General features: G+C 45.1%; 3 protein-coding genes across 14 annotated transcripts; 2 read left to right on the top strand and 1 right to left on the bottom strand.

Moving 5' to 3' along the window:
• The first annotated feature begins 3429 nt into the window (after positions 1-3429).
• On the top strand, positions 3430-9649 carry sgsm3 (small G protein signaling modulator 3). 9 transcript variants are annotated; one of them, XR_009718559.1, is made up of 23 exons: positions 3433-3733; positions 4845-4933; positions 5045-5130; positions 5292-5355; positions 5593-5804; positions 5873-5980; positions 6081-6224; positions 6331-6526; positions 6617-6762; positions 6832-7062; positions 7137-7319; positions 7388-7543; positions 7629-7683; positions 7757-7806; positions 7892-8044; positions 8114-8184; positions 8288-8336; positions 8415-8500; positions 8611-8733; positions 8808-8868; positions 8965-9061; positions 9218-9268; positions 9372-9649. XR_009718559.1 is itself a non-coding variant. In XM_061303151.1 (22 exons), the coding sequence occupies exons 2-21, from the start codon at positions 4927-4929 to the stop codon at positions 9040-9042; spliced, it is 2259 nt and encodes a 752-aa protein (XP_061159135.1). In that variant the 5' UTR covers positions 3432-3733; positions 4845-4926; the 3' UTR covers positions 9043-9061; positions 9372-9649. The 9 variants fall into 9 exon arrangements, 6 of the variants coding, with proteins under 6 accessions (XP_061159132.1, XP_061159131.1, XP_061159130.1 ...); XR_009718557.1 differs by having other exon boundaries at positions 3430-3733; positions 6617-7062; positions 8962-9061; XM_061303151.1 differs by lacking the exon at positions 9218-9268 and having other exon boundaries at positions 3432-3733.
• An 87-nt stretch (positions 9650-9736) lies between these two features.
• gtpbp1 (GTP binding protein 1) lies at positions 9737-15359 on the bottom strand. Of its 4 annotated transcripts, none has more exons than XM_061303153.1 (14): positions 14796-15359; positions 13639-13750; positions 13392-13572; positions 13121-13304; positions 12876-13040; positions 12688-12811; positions 12415-12529; positions 12187-12331; positions 11793-11975; positions 11502-11637; positions 11215-11393; positions 10953-11069; positions 10689-10739; positions 9737-10554 (listed from the first exon to the last, which is right to left on the bottom strand). In XM_061303153.1, the coding sequence occupies exons 1-14, from the start codon at positions 14976-14978 to the stop codon at positions 10447-10449; spliced, it is 1983 nt and encodes a 660-aa protein (XP_061159137.1). In that variant the 5' UTR covers positions 14979-15359; the 3' UTR covers positions 9737-10446. The 4 variants fall into 4 exon arrangements, with proteins under 4 accessions (XP_061159137.1, XP_061159136.1, XP_061159140.1 ...); XM_061303152.1 differs by having other exon boundaries at positions 10953-11117; positions 14796-15357; XM_061303156.1 differs by lacking the exon at positions 10689-10739 and having other exon boundaries at positions 14796-15350.
• A 1328-nt stretch (positions 15360-16687) lies between these two features.
• Positions 16688-19031, top strand: lgals2a (lectin, galactoside-binding, soluble, 2a). The gene is made up of 4 exons (XM_061303157.1): positions 16688-16846; positions 18121-18200; positions 18298-18469; positions 18605-19031. Exons 1-4 carry the CDS (start codon positions 16841-16843, stop codon positions 18749-18751), a joined length of 405 nt encoding a protein of 134 aa, XP_061159141.1. The 5' UTR covers positions 16688-16840; the 3' UTR covers positions 18752-19031.
• The last annotated feature ends 698 nt before the right edge of the window (positions 19032-19729 follow it).

The raw sequence follows: 19729 nt of genomic DNA, 5'->3' as shown, positions 1-19729 counted from the left end.
TAATCAGAAAACAAACCGTACTACAATGGCTGCAGCATCCAGCGAAAATGTTCACCGGCTTAAAGCGCTTACACATGATTGAAGAAGGACGTTCCAGGGATTTACGTCTGTGCCACATTCATTTCTTTGTGTCGTTCACTTTGACAAATGGCAAGTGACCTCCCGCCCCCGGCAGATGAGCAAAGTGAACCCAACATCAAACCCCAGCGTCGGACTTGCAAATAAATACAGTAACCGATGTTACGAAAGAAAAGACATGCTTGGCCGCAATGTCTAACACAATTATAAGTCCTGCTTAATCACACGCTGGACTCGTTTTGCCTCAGTCCCGACCGACCGACCGAACGACCTTTGAGTCCAGCCCGAGTGAGCAAACTGATTAGTCTGGCAAAGTCACATGAAGCAGACGTTTCTCAGAGGGAAAAATGACTTGCCTGGTGTGTGTGCTAATGTCTGAGGCCAGATAATGCATCACTTTTGGAAAGGGGGGGGGGGGGGGGCCCTTGCTTCATGAGGAGAGCAGAAAGGAAGCAATTCTGCCATCTTAAAAAGACCAATGTGATTGAGCGCTGACAAGAAACGAGTTTTACACCCAAAAAATATTATAAACACGATTTAGTGATGGATGCAATTCAGAAAAATAAAGGAAAATATTTCCATTGTCAGGTTCATTTTGTGAGCGCGTGTATGGTGACGGACACAAGTATTGGGACAGCAATAGTTATCTATCGTACTAGAGTTAATGGTGATGCTTTGTGATTCAAGGTCTTGCGCAACATGCTGCTTTTTTTGTGTGACTTTTGCAAGTCGGGTTTTAACAAAAGCTGCAAACCTACGGGCCTTGACTTTAAAGGCTTTTTTGTTTCACTTTCAAAGCGATTACAAATTCCAGGAACCGGCAGTAAATTGATTTAGAAATGACTGTTGGTTCCATCACACACACACATACACACACAGATCTCAGTAAGACGATCAGTCAAATAATTAAAGATTGCTTTCATCGCTTTCTAAACGCAAATACCAAAGTATTTTCAGGTTCACAAATGTAAAATACTTCCTAACTCGTATTATTCAGTCCATTTACCTCACTTAAACTTTAATTTGTACTTTTTTTTTTTTTTACATGAAATCACAGAACATGCTAGGCCGCCGGGAGTTGTCACATTTGTTCTGGATATGTCACTCCCCTTGTCAATCATCTTCCGGCTAAATGATTCAAAGCGGTCTTTGTGGAAATTGCAATCCTGACATTGTCCCCCTTTAAAAATGACAAGTAGCGTCACCCTAAGTATGCCAACCTTCACTTTCACATGAATCGGCGTGTGCAATTCCATATCGTTAACATGCGTATCCAATTTTGTCCAACTCACAGAAGACGAGCCTGGAATTCAGATTGGAATAGCTGAATGCTAAAATGCAAAGAAGCTTTTCTCTCCTCCCAACCAAAGTCTTCTTGGAGTGGGCGCCCTTTATCTCCAATGCAGGAAAGCTCCGCCGAGACTGGAGGAACATCTGCGTGATCCAACCCAGGAGAGCCAGCCCGCCTTGGCCTATCTTGACTTGCTTGCTGCACATGAATGATGTAAACGATGGAGACGGAAGAGCAGGCGAGCACGGTTGGGGTCACCCGAACATCACACTTGCGCGCGTCTGTAATCTGGCCATGTTGATGTAAATGAGGCCTTTGCTTGATCTAAATAGGCACTAAATTTAGTTCCTTACTGCATATTTGCTGACGCTAGCTTACGTGCGCACGTATCTAAATGATGCATATGAATATACACATGAGGATCCATCTGGGCTCAGAAGCTCCCCCTGAAAGAAAAGCACAATGATGAATCTTAATGATGTTTCTTTTCTTCTCTCCTTTAACTGATGACAAACTGCAGTTTCTTTGTGATCATTTGTTTCCTACAATGAAAGAATGCCAAGAGAGCTCCATATTTTCATTCATTCATTCATCACTCGAACAATGATGGTCTCTCACACATAGCGGCCGGTCTTGCTCATCCTCTTATCTTTTTCAATCACACTCCTCTTATCTCAGGATGCTTTCTCTCTATTACCTTCACTGCTGCGTGTGAGTGCCTCTCTTCTCCTTCTCTTCCTCCTCTCACTGCTTGTGCGTGACGTCATAGCAACCGCAGTGTACGAGCCCCCCCCTCGTCAGTCTACGTCACTGTATCAAAAATGACACAGGTAGGTAGCCAGACAGACGAGGGATAGCGCGGAGGGAGAACGTGACAAACCCAGCCACGGCCACACAATATGACATGCAGGAGCTCTGCAAGCCGTGGGCAAGGTCGGCTTTGGGCTGCAGCTTTGTTATTGATGTGACTCACTGTGGCATGGTGCAGCGAAATGAGTGTTCCAGCAAAGCGAGGGGGGTTAAAATAGCCGAAGCGCCATTGTGAAAGAGTCAAGAGTGCTGGGGTGGAAGCGGAAGGGGAGGGGGGGGAGGGAGGGGAGGGCGATTTAAGATACACACTCACCAGCTTGGACATTATTATTCATACGCTGGGTTCATCTGCACTAATGAGATTCTACACAAGAGTTGCATGAACAAGTCTTGCCTTGCCGAGGATGAGGAGCAGTCAACATAAACAAATCTTATTCTTGTTTGCAGGGGTGTTGAACTGCAATGCATCGTGAGAGGGACACGAGCGTCTGAGCCAATGCAAAAAAAGCACAACAAATGAATTTAAGGTTTCCACTTCATGCAGTGAGTCATGGTAAACAAATATGATTTACTTCTGCGGTTTCTATTTTCTATGACATTGCTGACGTTGTGTTCTCTGCAAAAACAATAATAACTCGTACATTGTATTTCACGTGTGATAGTTTGGAAATATGCGTGGAATGTGGTATCTTATGTTTATTATTTATTATTATCTCTGGCGGCGGCTGGAGCCAAGGAGAGCTTCGCACTAGAGACATCTTGTGGTACAAGAGAGTATGGTTCAACATTAATCAGCAATGACGTTCATCATAGTCATGGTTTGACTAGATTAAACTAGATCTTCTACTTCAATCATTATGCACTAAATTTATATTTTTATATATTCTATATTCTAACACAAGCCCTATTAGTACCCACCCTTGGGACAAAGGGAGCCCGAAGACGTGAATTTCAATCTGGGTATTAATAATGATTTCATCACCAAACTTTGTTGATATGCAAAAGTGAGTGGCTTTTTCTTAAATGAACACTTTACATTGCCTTAGTTTCTGCATTTAATTATTATGCATTGTGCTTTTTTAACTCCAATTAATTCATAATGAGTCGCTTTGATAATCACAAAATATTATAAGTGGAAGAATGACAATCAAAATGCAGAATAAAGCCCCTTTGCGTTTTGGTTTGTGTGTTGACCTTTCCGACTTCGTGAATGGTATTTGAACGCACCTCCGTAGCACAACGGCGGAAATGAATGAACGATAGATTTGTTGTGCTACGTCACCGATTGCTGCGCGGAAGGATACTCAGAAGACCATGTCACAACGACCTGAGTTCCGGGATGCGGGACTATTTCTTCGGAATGGCAAAGAAGCGCGTTGAAAAGTGCAAGGATACAGCGGAGTTACACGTTGCTAGCAGGTGCATAATGGTGAATTGCCGATTCCTTTCAGAGACGTCATGATGCAACAATTGGCGTTTTCATCTTTTTGTTCATGGTGAACAAAACGTTTGCTGCTCACTGCAAGCTTATGTTTACGTGAGACGGATGACACGGTAAGTTTGGATTGCTCCCATCCTGGCACGTAACTGCTAGCCAGCCATATGCTGATGCTAACTAACAGCTGACAACTTGGCTTATGACACGCATGCTACCGCACTCTTCCTTTTGTGGTTTCTTCTTTGTACTGGGACACACTAAGTGTTGAAAATAAATACCCGTGTGGTTTGCGAGAACGGATTGGCATGAAATCAAAACGAACGCTATATTTAACAGGAGTGAGACTGTTTGACGTCATGTGGGGACCTAGCGTCGTTTGACGTCATCGAGTGATGTTCACGAGTGGGGTTGCTTTTTGTCAAATGGAGTGTCGTGTTTTTCTGCAGTCTTTGTTCCAAATAAAGTGACACTTAAAAGCTTGCCGAGCTATTTTTGTAACTATACTCCAGATCTGCATCCTGTTTTGACGTCACGGGTCAATTCTTTTGAAATTGCGGACAGTGATGAGGAAGTGCAGTGTTTGACTTGTGCATGTGTCTTTAAATGGACAGCAAAAAACAATCTGGCCTGAATATGGCCATGCAGCTGAAGCTAAACATCTTGTTTCTTGTCATCGTGTGGGTGGACATGACTATATGACAGCATGAGTCACCAGTGCTGGGCTTACTGTGCAACAGTTTGCAGGATATGTTCTGTCGTATTGGATTTCTTCTCGTGTGATTAAAGTGTACATCTGAGTTGCACATCTGCTGAAGCTTGCTTGGCCATCCTCAAATTGATTTCTCATCTCTCTTAAGTCCTAAATCCTCCTTAGGATGCTGCAGAATGAATCATTCCGTCCGGCTGCTGCTTCTTGCACGTCACGCATTTTACCGTGCTTGCTTATCTAGTTGGTCATCTGGGGGAGCCGGTGAGGAGAAGCAACACGGTCAAGTCATTTTATTCAGGGAGATTTGTTTGCAAATTCAGCCAAAGGGCAGATAATATTACGAGAACAGAATGTGAAGAAGAGTTGCGGTTATTAATGAGCTTCTTGTGAGAACGGACGGCAGTCATGTGGTCATGAGAGGAGGTGCCCTTTCTCCTTCCAGCTCGGGAATTCGGTCCATCGGTCTTCATTTGTTGTGCAGCCAATTGAGCCGCCTTTTGCTGTTTTTTGTTAAGCAGATCCCGGACCTACTAGAACCCCTGACTTGAGATTGAGCGCAGTCTTTTGGATAGGGAAGGCATCGCTCTCGAGTTCAGCACCATGTCAGGTATCGTTGATTCACTTTTCAAACCACACACACCCGTGTTGATGCTTTGCTAAATATTTGCACGTTTCTTCAGCAGGCTTGTTTGTGATTGGATGTTTTTTTTAATTCCAGGCACGTACACCCCGGCCCCCGGTGGGCCCTTCTCAGCGCTCACTCCAAGCATGTGGCCCCAGGACATTTTGGCTAAGTACCATCAAGTGAGCACATGACACCTCGTGGCTTTCGTGTGTTCTATGAGCTGATCCCATTTTATTTCATTGTTCCAAAACGGATATACATATAATGAATACATTTGGTTTCAAAGCCCCCTGTCACATTTTCCTTCAAATGAAATAAAATATTGTTTTGTGCTCTACAGAAAGACGACGCGGAATTGAATGGACTCAAGTATGATGAGTTTGGCTTCAGGGTGGACACAGAAGGTGATCTCTAATGGAGACTCTTATTTATTTTTTTTAGTAGGGAAGTTCCTCTTTGTCTGGGGAATATTTCTCGGAAAATGAATTTGGCATCAAATTTGTTTCACTAAATTAGAATGAACATGTGATGTGCTACTGCGCAGTATGTCTTTCTGATCTTTATCCACACTCATTATTCAGACTTTATAACGTGATTATTTCATTCGGGTCACACATTTCTAATTCCCCCCCGCCATGCAGAGACTGACGATCCCAGTCCTTGGCTCGGCACTGAAGGCTCACCGCAACGTGAAAACCCGCAGCAGAGGTTGCGCTGGCAAGCCCATTTGGAATTCACGCATAATCACACCGTGGGCGACCTGACCTGGGAGCTCATCGCGCCCGTCCTCCCGCGCTCCGAACGCCTGCGGACGCTCGTACTCGGCGGCGTTCCTCATAGCATGAGGCCGCAGGTCGGTGGCTTGCGCTAAATCTCCCCCCCAAAAACGGAAGATTTCAAGATGTCTTTGCTCTCTGCCAGTTATGGATGCGTCTGTCGGGAGCCCTGCAGAAGAAGAGGACCTCTGAAATCTCCTATAAAGAAATCATTAAGAACAGCTCCAATGAGGACACCTCCACATCTAAACAGGTGCGCTCCCCGAAATGTGGCCTTTGTTTAACGTAGCGTGAGTGAAGGATGACGGTCATCACGTGACCTTTAATAATAATAATACTTCTCAATGGCGTAGATAGAGAAGGACTTGCTGCGCACGATGCCCACCAACGTGTGCTTCAGCAACCTGACGAGCGTTGGGGTCCCGAGGCTGCGACGGGTACTTCGAGGCTTGGCCTGGCTTTACCCCGACATCGGCTACTGCCAGGGAACTGGAATGGTGAATGTTTTTTTTTTTTTTTTTCCCCGCTGTCTACTTATCTCGTCTATCTGGACCTCCTCCACCTCATCACCCCCCCCCTCCCTTTTTTTTCTTTTTGCATCAGGTGGTTTCCTGCCTGTTACTCTTTATGGAGGAGGAAGATGCGCTATGGATGATGTGTGCCCTGATTGAAGACCTCCTCCCTCCAGCGTACTTCTCCTCCACCCTACTGGGCGTCCAAACGGACCAGAGAGTGCTTCGTCAGCTCATCGTTCAGTACCTACCGGCCCTTGACCGCCTTTTGCAGGAGCACGACATCGGTATGGCTCCCGAGAGTCCTTTCAAAACATTTTTTTTTTTCCCCCTCACCTCATAAGATGACTAAATGCGTTTGCTCCCCGTCCGTTTAGAGCTGTCTCTGATCACGTTGCACTGGTTCCTAACATCCTTTGCCAGTGTGGTGGACATCCGTTTGCTCCTCCGGATCTGGGACCTCCTTTTCTACCAGGGCTCCTTAGTGCTCTTTCAAATCACGCTGGGCATGCTGAAGATCAAGGTGAGCTCCCGTACCTTGAATTCTTTTCCAAAGGCGTTTTATAATGTAAGGCGTCTCCGTCTACCTCAGGAGGAGGAGCTCATATCGTCCGAGAACTCTGCGTCTATTTTTAACACTCTGTCCGACCTACCGAGCCAGTTGAGGGACGGGCCGGCCGTTCTCGGGGAAGCTTTGAGGCTGGCAGGGAATCTGTCACAGGACGCCCTGGATGCTCACCGACACAAGCACCTGGCTTACATCCTCAACGAGCAGGCCCAGATGGATAGCGGGAGCGCGCCGCTCAATTCCAATCTCAACAAGGTCAGCGGCCCTCGTGAATCAAGGTAGCGCTAAACAGCGACCTAACACACTTTAGCGTCCGTCCGTCCGTGCAGGTGGTGCGGAGGCAGTCCCTTCGTCGAAAGTCCACTTTAAGCTCTCTGCTGTTTGGGGAGGATGACGCCGAAGCTCTCAAGTCCAAGAACATCAAGCAGACGGAGCTGGTGGCGGCCCTTCGAGAGGCCATCACTCGCGCGTCCGAGCATTTCCACTGTCTTGACCCGCGCCACTCCAGCACTGTAAGGTTGCGCTCGTTTCTTCTCGCCGAATATGAAGACTTGGCAACAAAACGGTTTTCACATTGTAGGAGCTAACCCCGGACTACTCCATGGAAAGCCACCAGCGGGACCATGAAAACTTCCTGGTGGTGTCCCGGAACCGACGGCGACGAGCCAAGGCTTTGCTGGATTTCGAGAGGCACGACGATGACGAGTTGGGCTTCAGGAAGAATGACATCATCACGGTGAGATTGACACAATTGATGTTGATCACTAGTTGACTGAGAAGAGCTGTGATGATTATGATTTTTTTTTTTTTTTTCTCCTCAGATTGTCTCACAGAAGGATGAACACTGTTGGGTTGGGGAGCTCAATGGCCTTCGAGGTATGTGTGCACATTTGTGCTAATATAAATTTCCATCATCTGTTATTTCACACAACTATATTGCTGTCGACAGGCTGGTTCCCCGCAAAGTTTGTGGAGATCCTCGATGAAAGAAGTAAAGAGGTCGATTATTTTCTTCAAAAAGTCATTCATGTCTAATGTTTGTTTCTTAGTTGCCATCAACTTGTGTGTGTGTGTGTGCGCGCAGTACTCGTTAGCAGGAGACGACTCTGTAACCGAAGCTGTGACCGATCTAGCCAGAGGGACTCTATGCCCGGCGCTGAAGGCCATCTTTCTGCACGGCCTGAAGAAACCCTCCATTTTGGGCGGGCCCTGTCACCCGTGGTTATTCATAGAAGAGGCGAGGGTCGATTCCAGCCCGCCGAATTACAGATCATGTGGGACCGCTAACGTGGTTCTCCCATTTCAGGCGGCCAGCAGAGAGGTCGAGAGAGACTTCAACTCGGTCTACTCCAGACTGGTGCTGTGTAAAACCTACAGGTAAACAATTGGGCTGGATTTAGCTGGAAATGACATCCTAATAAAATAGTCTTTACTGTTGTAAATTTCAATTCAAGGAAGAGTTTATTTTTTTTCTTCCCAGGTTAGATGAAGATGGGAAGGTTCTTACGCCAGAAGAGCTCCTATACCGGGTGAGTAGTTACTCGATATATAGTATCGGTTGAAAGACTTCTCGGGAATATTTCTTTTTTTTTTTTCTCCTCATTTAGGCGGTGCAGTCTGTCAACATGAGCCATGATGTCGCTCACGTTCAGATGGATGTTAAGTTCCGCTCTCTGATCTGCGTCGGCCTCAAGTGAGTTCACACGTGCAGAAATTGATGGATTGTTTCGAATAAAGAGAAAAGATGATACCGAGCTAGATCTAAATATGCATTTATTTTTATTTTTTTCTTCCCCCCGACAGTGAGCAGGTGTTGCATTTATGGTTGGAGGTGCTGTGTTCCAGCATGGCGGCCGTCGAGAAGTGGTATCATCCGTGGTCATTTCTACGCAGTCCAGGATGGGTTCAGATTAAATGTGAACTCAGGTCAGAATTGCAACAAACGGAAAGAACATTTTGCTCGGTAAAAGTAAACCAAAAGTTCACTTCTTTCCCCACAGGGTCTTATCAAAGTTTGCCTTCAGTCTTTCTCAAGATTGCGAATTACCGGAGCAGAAAGAGGTAAGCAAAAAAAAAAAAATAAGCTAAGCTTTTTATCTTTGAGTTACTGTGTGTAATCTGATGCTATTGCTTGCGTCAATTGTGTTCTCGGAGAAGGAGCAGAGGCCGCTGAAAGAGGGCGTGCAAGACATGCTGGTGAAGCATCATCTCTTCAGCTGGGACATTGACGGCTAGACAAACTGCATCCTAACTGGTGTGTGCTTGTGTGTGATTTAGTATGTGTGTGTCTGATTCTTGGACACACTATGGACTGAAATGTTGGACAGTGGTAACGCATTTCAATAGATGACCCAGTTACCATTAAGGTCACTGGTTTGTCTGTGCATCACGATGCATCCTATTTTTTCAGTCTGGTTTTGAAGGGTGTTTTGTAAATGTTTTCCCGTGGAGGTCAAACAAGGTGAGCATGAAGTACAGAATGATCTGTATCCACTGGACTGCAACACTTTATTTCAGCCATTTTTTTTTTTTTTTCCTCCCCAACTTGTTTATTATTGGCACAGGAGGGAGACCGGAAGGACCTTTCACCTGCTGTTCTTCAATTTAACTATCAAAAGACCAAAACCACCTTCAAGCTTGTAAATGTTAAAAAGTATTTTCAGAGAAAATTTCATGATTGCATATCACACTACATGTTTAAATCCTAATGTTGCACATGCCAAGTTTAGCCTTCGCAGATTGTGTCATATTAAATGTGCACTACGTGAACAGTGGTAGCCAACGCTGCACGGTGAAGAACAATGTTGTCGTGCAATCCAAATAAATGTTACCTTATTAGATAGTAGTTTGTGTACATTTAAAGAGCTTTATGCCTTACTTTAGAGACCGCCGCATTAAAAAAAAAAAAAGAAAAGAACAATAGGGCAGCTCAGTACAACCAGTTTATTGAGTTGTTAGTGAAGTAAATGTCACGTTACCAGAGGCAAGCTGTAACACTAAGTACTCGAGTTCACAATTAGCACTGCAAACACTGCATGTCGTACGATCACGGGTGGCCGCTGGAGTATGAGATGTTTTACTATACGAGGGCTGGAGGAGGCATGCTGTAGTACTACTGAGTACGAGAGTCATTACAAGGTTGGAAATTTAAGACGGGTCCAATTTTCCATAGATGCCAAATGGGATCATTATAAAATGTAAGTAGGATTACCAGGAGATGTGCTACATTCAGTTATCCTTTCCATTGAAGTACAGCCAACCACCCATTTACATATTCAGTTAGAAAGAAAGAAAGTTCACAAAATGTTCTTTTAATTGCAAATGGACACGGAATGCATTTTAGCTGCTCGTATTTGTTGGACCCTTAATGGGGGTTTGTCCTCCCTCCCTCCCTCCCTCCCTCCCCTGTCATGAAGCCACTTTAAAAAGATACAAATGATTGTGACAAGCTATTCTCACATAAAGCATTCTTCTCAACGGCAGATTGAACGACAAATCCTAGCTACGTGCTTTAGCGGGCGGGTGGGTCGATCGCTTTACATTCCCCCTTACGATAAGATCCCGGTATAAAAGGCAATGAGACTCGAGGAGTGTTTTGCACAAAAGTAGCTGGAATGGATGGAGCTCAGCCCGACCGGTTCAGCATCCTCCTGTTCCTGATGTGGAGGCCGCCGCTGTGGACATGTTTTGGCCTTTCCCTTTGTGTCGCTGACCTCCTCTTCTTCTTCCACCTCCTCCGCTCTTTGGCTACACACAAGAGATAGTAATCAGCACGTGAAGGTGAAAAAACATCTTTGCCGGTGGAAAATCGAAAAAGCAATCTTACTGAACCCCCCCCTCGCCCCCCATTCAGGATCACAGCAGTGGCTGACCCACTTTACCTTGTTCTCTTTGTTGCCCTCCTTTAACTGAGGGTCCTCCTCCCCCTCTCCCTTCCGGGAGCCAGCCGCGCAAGCAAAGGAGAGGGGAGAGTATGACACATGATGTATGATACAGTGTGAACGAGAAGGTCCAAGAATAGGATCAGGAAACAGAAGAGTTGACAAGTTAGAGAAGCAGTTAGCAGTGTGAGTTCACAAAAGGAAGACCCCCCCCAAGCACCAAGGTATGTATTTCTCTTTCTTTCTTTCTCCTTTGTATCTCACCTGTTGTGTCGCGCTCGGCCCCGCCGACGGTGCTATCGTCAAGCCTTCGTCTCCTGTTGCCGCGGCGGTGTTGTCGTCTTTTCGAGGCGGCGCCTTTTTCGTGGATTGCATTTTTATCTGTGGAGGTTTGGAGTTTGACGGCAAATTATTGGTGGACTGCAGGAGCTGAAAAGAAAGATGCTGAAATAAGCAAAATCTTCTGCCTCCGAGGTAAGGGCATCCGATTTTTTTTCTGGAAGCAAATTCATGTCCTTGATCTTACTTTTGTGATGGTTCCAACAGCTTTGGTGCGGCCCTCCCTGAACACCAGCCTCTGGTCGCAGTGGAGGTACTCGGGGGTCTTAATGAAGCGGAAGTGGACGGAGGCCTTGTCCCCTGTCCGTAAACAGTCTCTATTCATGGACAAGATGGTGGCAGTCTGCCTTATGCTGCCACAGTGGACTGTGTGGATAGAAAGAAAGAGAGAGAAGGTTGAGAGGAAGGTAAGGAACCATTTCAACAGAGTCGCTCATCTCCACGCAAAACGAATTGAACTTGTCAGTCACCCACCCATAGCCTGGTATCGGGGTGATATCGTAGTGGGGTGATGGAGAACCAGAATCTCTGCCTCAAACTCCCAAGTGGCCTGTGGGTTCAACCTTGGGGACACCATCACCATGCCTTTCCTTATGGTCGAACGCTTGATCTGTATCAAAGAAGAGTTCAGCTCAAGAGATCAAGAAAGCACCGCGTTAAGGAACGACCGTGAAAGGCTTGAATTAAACAGCGAGTCGGTCGGCTCGGAATTTATCTGCGGGCACGAATGTGGCCACTGGGTGGAGCTGTTCCCTGCCCGCTTACCTTTTTTAGCGCAAACGAGGCAGTCTGACCCCCTCGGACTTCCTTGACTGGCATTCTCTTGCGATGGATTGATTTGACAGCGATGGAAATGAAGCTGCCCAGAGGGTCCGGTCCGAGTAGCATGGTATCATTCAGACGTATCAGTCCTCGTAAAGTAGTCCCCGATACGACCGTTCCAACTCCCTAAAACGGCCAATAAGAGCGGGGTCAAGTTTTCTAGCATATGTGCTGTGGGTTACTATCGGTGCTTTCTTTTTATATTTCTACAGTTTATCCTTTTTGGGTCATTTATGTTTAGCGGTATGCCGACGAATTAGTCAGTCAGATGCAATGGTCGGGGAAACCGCTGCGCCTTGGAAACCACAGCGAGCGGCCAATAAAACGGGAGACCCACCGGTACAGAGTAGGTGTCGTCAATCTGGAACTCTGCTGGCTGGTCGTCTCTGTAGCATGTCCGAGAGGAGAGCAGGTTGAGGAACATCTTGAGCAGGTCCATGTTCTCCCCGGTAACGTTTGAGATTTGAAAAATGGGACACATCCTTCAGGAAGACGCACATACAAATGAGAGTTAGTTTGGTGGTAGCACTCTCTCTCGGATTCTGCCTCGGGAGAGACTTTGTACCTCTCGGAGCTGAAGTTGGATGCCGTGACTATGACGTCGTCCTTGTTCTGCACCAGGACGGGGATTTTCCTGCAGCCAGGGGACTTGAGTAACCTCTGAAGCAGCTTTAATGTCTCTGTCAAGATCAGAGCGCACAAGAATTTCAAGTTAAGGGATAACGTCCCGGTTATTTGGCCCCATGAGCAAGCCGCCGTTAATAATGAATGGCAATCCTAGATCCAAGTAAAACTAAAAAGTCTTTTCCTCCCTTCCTGATTAGCAACTTCAACTGACCTTGAAGGATGTTGGCTGGACACATGTCAATCTTTGTCACCACGACAAACACGGGCACGTTGAGGGCTAAGGCCAGACCCAGGTGCTCTTTGGTCATGCCTACAATGCCCGCATTACTGCCAACCTAGAAAGGATCAAGAAGCTTTCAAATCGAAAGCCGTCTCAGACATCGTGCGCTTCTTTCTCACCATGAGCATGCAAAAGTCCGGGAGGTGTCCCGTCATTCCAAACACGGTAGTCTTGAGGTATTTCTCATGGCCGGCCAGATCGATGAAGGTGATCACTTTGGAGGACTTCTCGCAGATCTTGGTCCAATCCAGACTTCCTCCGTGGCTATCCGGTTTGTTTACAACCTCAAATAAAAACAATGCGGACAACTTCAATGCATGAAGAAAAAGCAAAAGTTCCTTTGGAGTCGGGAAGTGGTCCTCACCTGTCCCCCTTGGTCAAATCCGAGAATATCGTTGCCCACACTGCTGGTCCGACCGCTTTCCATCTCGTGCTTGTGTCTGAAGAGCTTCTGGCGAGCGAAGCCTCTGCCGTTATCCAGCTCTCCGTGTGTTAACACTCCGAGAAGGGTACTCTTTCCAGCATCCACATTGCCTACCACTGCCACTCTAAGAGGAAGTCAAAAAAGAAAAAAGGTCATGCAGAAAATCCGCTAAAGCCCCTTTATACGAACACAGATAATCTTTGACACTCACCGGACCTCCAGAAAGTCTAGCTCCCCTACACGGCGACGTATCAGATAGTCCCGGACCGAACCCTCCGCCTCTCTGCGTTCTCTGAGCGGGATCAAATCGGAGTCCAATTGTGCACACATTGATCGCACCGTGGCCTCTGAAGCCTCCATGTCTTTGTCACTGAGACCCCAATCGCCACCATCTTAAAAGTCAAAAAAGGAAAGATTTTTATCAGATTCTATGCAGGTGCATCCTTTGAGTCTCCTACCTGAACCCATCCCGAGCACATAGATGGTCTCTCCGGAGCCTTCCTCCATCCTGTCCCTTAGCTGGCTAAGTAGGGAGTCATACTGCTCACCGTTTGGGCTGACAAGGGCCAGCTTTATTACATGTTGGGCAGAAAGCAAGAAACGGGACATTAGTCATGTGGTGTTAAAAAAAACTGAACTGTAGAAAAAACGGCATTCCAAAACTACAGCTATCTCTTTTCCCATCAAGTCCTTTTTGAAAGGATTATATTAATAACACAACTGCTAAAACTACGTTCAATCCCTCAATTCACCTTAAATGCATTACTTGTACTGTTAAGTCATTTAAGACAAAGAATAAATGAAGTGACTGGAAGAAAGTGATGCAACATTGTGCATCTGTCGTCTTAAGTGATGAGTAATTTGACCTTTGCAGCCAATTGGATAATATTACAGCCACTCTCCTAAGTTTGCATCATTCCATAGGCAGAACTTGTTTGACAACTTTTAACAAAAACAAACATGATTGTTTGACGATGCCGATTGTAAAAGCAGCTGTTGGCAAAAAAGAGCAACATTTAAATCCACTTGTTCTCGATGTTTACAAAGATGAGGTGACATTTTAAGAACCGCTACAAAACTCTAAAAATAATAATAATAGTACACGCTTACTTTTTTGAACTTTTTGAATGAATGCGAGAATGTGTGACGGCACACCATGTTCCCCCAAATGAAGTAATCAAATTTACAATTCCTTCCTGATGTTACGCACTCGTTTCAACAGCTTGTTAATGAAATGTTAACCAAGTCACGTGATATTTATTATTGTTTATGACACGCTACCAAATAATGTGGAAGCTTGTTTAGATTGAGTTAGAACGACTTTAAAAGAACTGCTCTTATTCCAACGCTGTACTTTAATGACATGTAATGTATGTGTTATTACCGCGGCTAGTGCTGCACTGGCTAGCCTTAGCAACAGCCGGCTATCTCCCCCATAACTCTTGCTGTGCCGTGTTCGGTACTGTTCATACTACAATATACTCAGTTCCTGAGTTAAAAAAACAATTGGGAAAAATATTGGTTCAAACACCACATTCAAGTCCAATCTCATTCATTCGTTTGTACAAAACGGCTAGCTAACATTAGCCGAGTGCTATCCAGGGCCTAGCTTCACCTTGCTAGTAAAGTCGATCCTTCGATCCTCAGGCTCGCCGTTAAGCATATCCCCATCTTCGTAGAAGTCATCCCCGAGGTCATCCACGCATCCTCCCCGGTCAGGTGCGAATATACTCGCTGGTAGTAAAGCATCAGCAAGCGCAGAGCTGGACTCGTGCGCCGTCGTTGCTATCGATGCCATTGGTGTGTTGTGTTCCTGCAGATCGGTGTCGGGCGCTTTCGATAGTTGGGATGATCGAACGTCGGATAGCTTGCGATGAGCTACACGACGGCCAATCTTAAATGTGTCAACATTGCAAACCGAGAGAACGGGCTATTTGGAAGCTGTCAGTTTGCTTTTCAAAACAGCACGTCACCGCCCCGTTGGTGATAATAATGAGGTAGGTGTTGGTGAATAGGTTACATGCTCGCCAATCGTCTTCGTGATTCTCTTGAATATGCGAGCAGAGAACCAATGCCGTGGAAGGCGGTTCGAGCATCTTTCTGCAGCCTCCTCCTCCTCTCATGGTTCCGACGATTGTGTGCAATATGTGTGCAACGCTGAGCGTCATACGTGGCCAAACCTGCCAGTCAAAGTCCATTGGAGTTTGATCCACACGAGCGGGCTAACCAGGAAGCACGTCAGTCACTTTCAAACCATCTGCGGCTCTATGACAAAGACGTCAGCCTCCGGTGACGTAAGACTCGCTCGGGGTCTCCATCGTCCGCCCGAATCTACCGTTTTTTTCCGTGTATAGTGCGCCCCCATGTATAGTACGCACCCCTAAAAATGGCATGCTGATGCTGGAAAAAAGCTTGTACCCATGTATAATACGCACCCAATTTTTATGAATTTTTAAAAAAAATTTTTTTTATTTTTTTTTAAGTCCCAATGATCGTCACACACGCAGGGAGGCAATGGGTCCCATTTTTATAGTCTTTGGTGTGGTCTTAACTAGGCTGGATGTAATTTTTTTTGTTGGCGTTGATTTCTCCGACTGCCCGACTGGGTTTTTTTGTACCCATGTATAATGCGCACCCCAGATTTTAGGACAATAAATTAGTTAAATTTTGCGCACTATACATGGAAAAAAACGGTAATTCACCTGGGCATTTTCGCAGGATTTATGTTCAAACTTTTGTAATAAGACCTAACCAATTTGAGATGTTACCAAAAATGACCGTCCACTATCGAAATGCATATTGTTTACAATAGAAATGCATGTAATCTCGAACTGTAGGGGTGATGTTAACTTGTGTTACAAAGGGCCGTCTGTCACCAGACCTCCAGATGGCCAGTTACTTCTGCAAAAACTCCAATTTAGTCAAGAGAAGGTCAGTTCTGTAAATTTAAAACAATGTCATCCATCCTGTCATAACTGATGACCGCGTTATTATGCAACACAAGGCAAAGGAGACCTGCAAACAAATCTTAATATTGAACGTTGCATCAATGCAAGTCTTTCTTTTTAATCAATCAATCCCTTATCTGGCTAAAATTTGCATTGGAGTACATTTGACATGCCAAACAATGTTTTTCATTGTGATTAAAATTGAAGATTCAACAGTTGCTCACTTGTCAGGCCCACAGTGGGGTCAATCTGGAGTGACAACCCACACCAAGTTGGGCTGACTGTCATCTGACTCTCTTCCAGGCTAAATACAGTCGACTGGGTGAGTATGGCCACATTCAGCCGAGCTAAATATTTCCTTGTCTCCTTGGTGACAAATTCATTTCTATCCTGACCGGCCCCTCGGCATGAAGACTCAATTGAGTTGTGATGTCACAGTATATTGTAAAGTCGAGCAATAATTAGTCTCACTTGCCTGGGGTCCGCAGTTGCTTGTTAAAAGCGTTAGGAGCGTTTTGGAGCCTTCCTGCGATCTCATTGGCCAATGTCATCCAAAGGTTGAACTGCTCTGGCTGCCTGGACCGTCACTAAAAATGAAGCCACCTCCCACTGTGGATAAAACTGTCGAGGCCGATGAGGCGAGGCTCCTGCCACTCACTACTCCTTCCTTTCTGCTGGCCGTCATCACCGTTGACCCCATCTGCAAATCACAATGGCCGTAAGTAAAAGTCTCATTCCACTATTGGTTAACTTTTGGCTTTAGATAGGGAGAACATTTATCGATGGACTATTTATTTTTTTCTTTGAAACGACACATGATTGATGTGTGCAAAATATGTCATCAGTCTGCTTCAATTGCAGTAGTACATGGACATTTATAAAGTGCAGTTTTCTTTCGAGAGATCTGGATGTGTTCTGTTGCCTTTTATGGTGAAAGTATTGAGTGCAGTGTTCCCAGGAGCATTTGGCTGCAGCTGCTCCTCAGTCAGCACTTAAACTTGCTGTGTTCCGCCTGTAATTGGATTTTGCTGCAAACTCACCGCATGACCCTGTCATACGCGTTCATTGAATATATCAATAAGTGTCATTCAAAAGTGAGTTCCTTCTATAAACGTCTCCTTTTGTTGGCTGCTGGGCTGACCATGTGCCTGCTGATCACGAGCTGAGGAATGTAAAGTGCCCCCCCCCCCCCTTCCACGATGGAATGAAGTACAGAAATACTGTAAAGTTGAAAATAGATGGGCATGGTGTGTTTTTGCAAAGATCGGGTTCTCTATTAATGATAAGTCAAGCCTGGTTGAGTCATCTTGAAAAACGTGCTCTCGACCTGGAACATTATATATCCAATGTCTGAGCACTATAAAAAAAAAAAAAAAAGATTCCAAAGTGAACATTCTGACCTTTGTAAAAGGCGAATTTGTGATACAGCTTGTAGAATGGATTCCCCAACCAGACCTGAGGGCCCGGTGCCATTTTTCTTGTTTTTTTTTTACGCACGCCCACTTGGACTCTTCCATGGAAAGAATGTTGCAGCCATTCTATTCCCCCAAGCCTGCTTTTCATATCTTGGCTTGGCTGGTCTTTAACCTATAATTTTTCTTTTTCCCTTAACGTGTGCTTCTAATATGTGGCAGGATTCAAGTCACTCTCCCTCCCTGACTCAGACTTTTTTTTTTTTTTTAACTAAGGAACTTCCATGTCAGTGGTTGAGCGCGGAATATAATTGTAAATGCCAATGAGTGTGATGACCTTATTTCACTGCCACATGCACAGACGGAAGCATTTTGTGGCCAGACTTTTTTTATTTTTATTTTTATCCCCCACACTTTTTGGAGGAAACGGTTACATCATATCATTAACTAGTTCCTCAAAGTTTGAACTTCTGCCGAGTGGGGTGGAACAACGTGAATTTTCTTCTTTTTTTTTGCATGTATGAGTTCATCCATTTTTTTTTTCAACAATATGCTCATGTCTGTTTGTTCTTCAATACAGGGGATGATTGTTAAGAACATGTCCTTCAAGGTAGGGCAGACGCTGACCATTGTGGGAAAGGCTCTGCCTGACGCTTCCAAGTAAGTGCCAAAATATTTTCCTAACTGATAGACATTTGATTTCTAAGCTATGGCTGCCTTGCAAAAAAAAAAATGCTGAGGTCACCTTGTGTTGCAGCTTTGCACTCAACCTTGGCCCCAATGAGACGGACATCACCATGCATATCAACCCACGTTTCAACGCGCACGGAGACGAGAACGCTGTGGTTTGCAACTCTTACCAGGACGGCAAATGGTGCGAGGAGCACCGCGAGGGAGGATTCCCTTTCCAGCAGGGGGAGGAGTTTAAAGTGAGACTTTTTTTGTTTTTTCTTCACCCCCAATGAGAAACACATGCATAGCACTGTACTTAATTTTCTATTGACTCTGGTTTCAAATGATAAGTCAGCCCCCAAAAATCCTCTCCTCTTTCTCATCCTTTGTAGATCATCATTGTGTTCACGCCAGCAGAATTCCAGGTCACTCTGTCGGACGGCTCTCAAATCCATTTTCCCAATCGCATGGGCGCAGAAAAATACTCTTTCATCAGCTTCAGCGGAGATGCTCGTGTCACCAGCTTGGAGATTAAATAAATGACGCTCGCCGTAGGATACTCTCAAACTGGTGTTTGCCGCAAAGCTCATTTGACCCCTTTTTTTATTTGCTCACATAAACATCCTTTACTTAGAAAAGCACCCAGCAATTTTACTGGTTTAGTTAATACCTATTGAATAATTGATCTATTTTGCATATGCAAAAACAACGGCCTTAGAGATGAATGGATATTTTAGACAATAATATTGTAGTGCATTTTATGATTGGCTGTAAAATAACACTATTTGCATTTTGTTTTATGAAAATATACTGAAACTATTCATGTTTACCACCCCCCCCCCCCCCAACATTCCAGCTTTGTAGCAATGCGTGCTTTTAATAAGTATTAAAGCAAGCAATATTCACGAGACTTTTGGAATTGTGGTCATTGACTTGTCAACGTAGTATTCCAGTTTAACCGCTAGATGGCGGCATTGTAATACAAATGTATACTACAGGGCTTACGCGAGGGTATAAAAATTTCAAATGGAAAGGGAGTTAATAGTAAACGTGGTACTGACCACTTTAAATTAGATGATGTTTTTTTATTTCTTTTTTGTTACTGTCAATGGAAACAACTTGCCACAGAAGCTTCAACCCTCAAGTGACGTCACCGAATGTGCCTTGTGGAAACAATATTAGTAGGGGAGCACACAAATGCAAGATCACAGATGAGAACTCTGGATTTCTTTCTTCATTCCATTCAAGCCCCATTTGAAATGCTGGCCTGCGTGCGTGCGAGACATTTAATTTAATCTGATGTAACAAAAGGCAATGAGACTGATTTTAGAAGGGGAGGGGGGGGGGGCAGCTCGAGCTCTGCATGGCGACAGGTTGCTTTCAGCTAGAATAACCCCCAAAGTGGATGAGATCACTTTTTTATTTTAGGACAACATAGTCCTTATTGCTGTCATGGGATTGACAAGAGGGGGCATGTGTGGTCACCATCATATGAGATGGTCCACCCTTGAGTATCT

Source organism: Syngnathus typhle, linkage group LG17 (genome assembly GCF_033458585.1).
Source record: "Syngnathus typhle isolate RoL2023-S1 ecotype Sweden linkage group LG17, RoL_Styp_1.0, whole genome shotgun sequence".
NCBI classification, from domain to species: Eukaryota; Metazoa; Chordata; class Actinopteri; order Syngnathiformes; family Syngnathidae; genus Syngnathus; species Syngnathus typhle.
This window is presented reverse-complemented; position numbering and strand designations above follow the sequence as displayed.

What these genes read in the sequence shown, in the direction of transcription:
- lgals2a (XM_061303157.1), top strand. An exon ending in GCTCTGCCTGACGCTTCCAA is followed by an intron (nt 18,201 to 18,297) that starts GTAAGTGCCAAA and finishes CTTGTGTTGCAG; the next exon opens with CTTTGCACTCAACCTTGGCC. An exon ending in AGCAGGGGGAGGAGTTTAAA is followed by an intron (nt 18,470 to 18,604) that starts GTGAGACTTTTT and finishes CATCCTTTGTAG; the next exon opens with ATCATCATTGTGTTCACGCC.
- sgsm3 (XM_061303148.1), top strand. An exon ending in ACACCTCCACATCTAAACAG is followed by an intron (nt 5,981 to 6,080) that starts GTGCGCTCCCCG and finishes TCAATGGCGTAG; the next exon opens with ATAGAGAAGGACTTGCTGCG. An exon ending in GGAAGAATGACATCATCACG is followed by an intron (nt 7,544 to 7,628) that starts GTGAGATTGACA and finishes TTTTCTCCTCAG; the next exon opens with ATTGTCTCACAGAAGGATGA.
- gtpbp1 (XM_061303152.1), bottom strand. Translation starts at nt 14,978, where the DNA reads ATGGCATCGATAGCAACGACGGCGCACGAGTCCAGCTCTGCGCTTGCT. An exon ending in GGATCGACTTTACTAGCAAG is followed by an intron (nt 13,751 to 14,795) that starts GTGAAGCTAGGC and finishes CATGTAATAAAG; the next exon opens with CTGGCCCTTGTCAGCCCAAA. An exon ending in TCCAGCCAACATCCTTCAAG is followed by an intron (nt 12,530 to 12,687) that starts GTCAGTTGAAGT and finishes TGATCTTGACAG; the next exon opens with AGACATTAAAGCTGCTTCAG.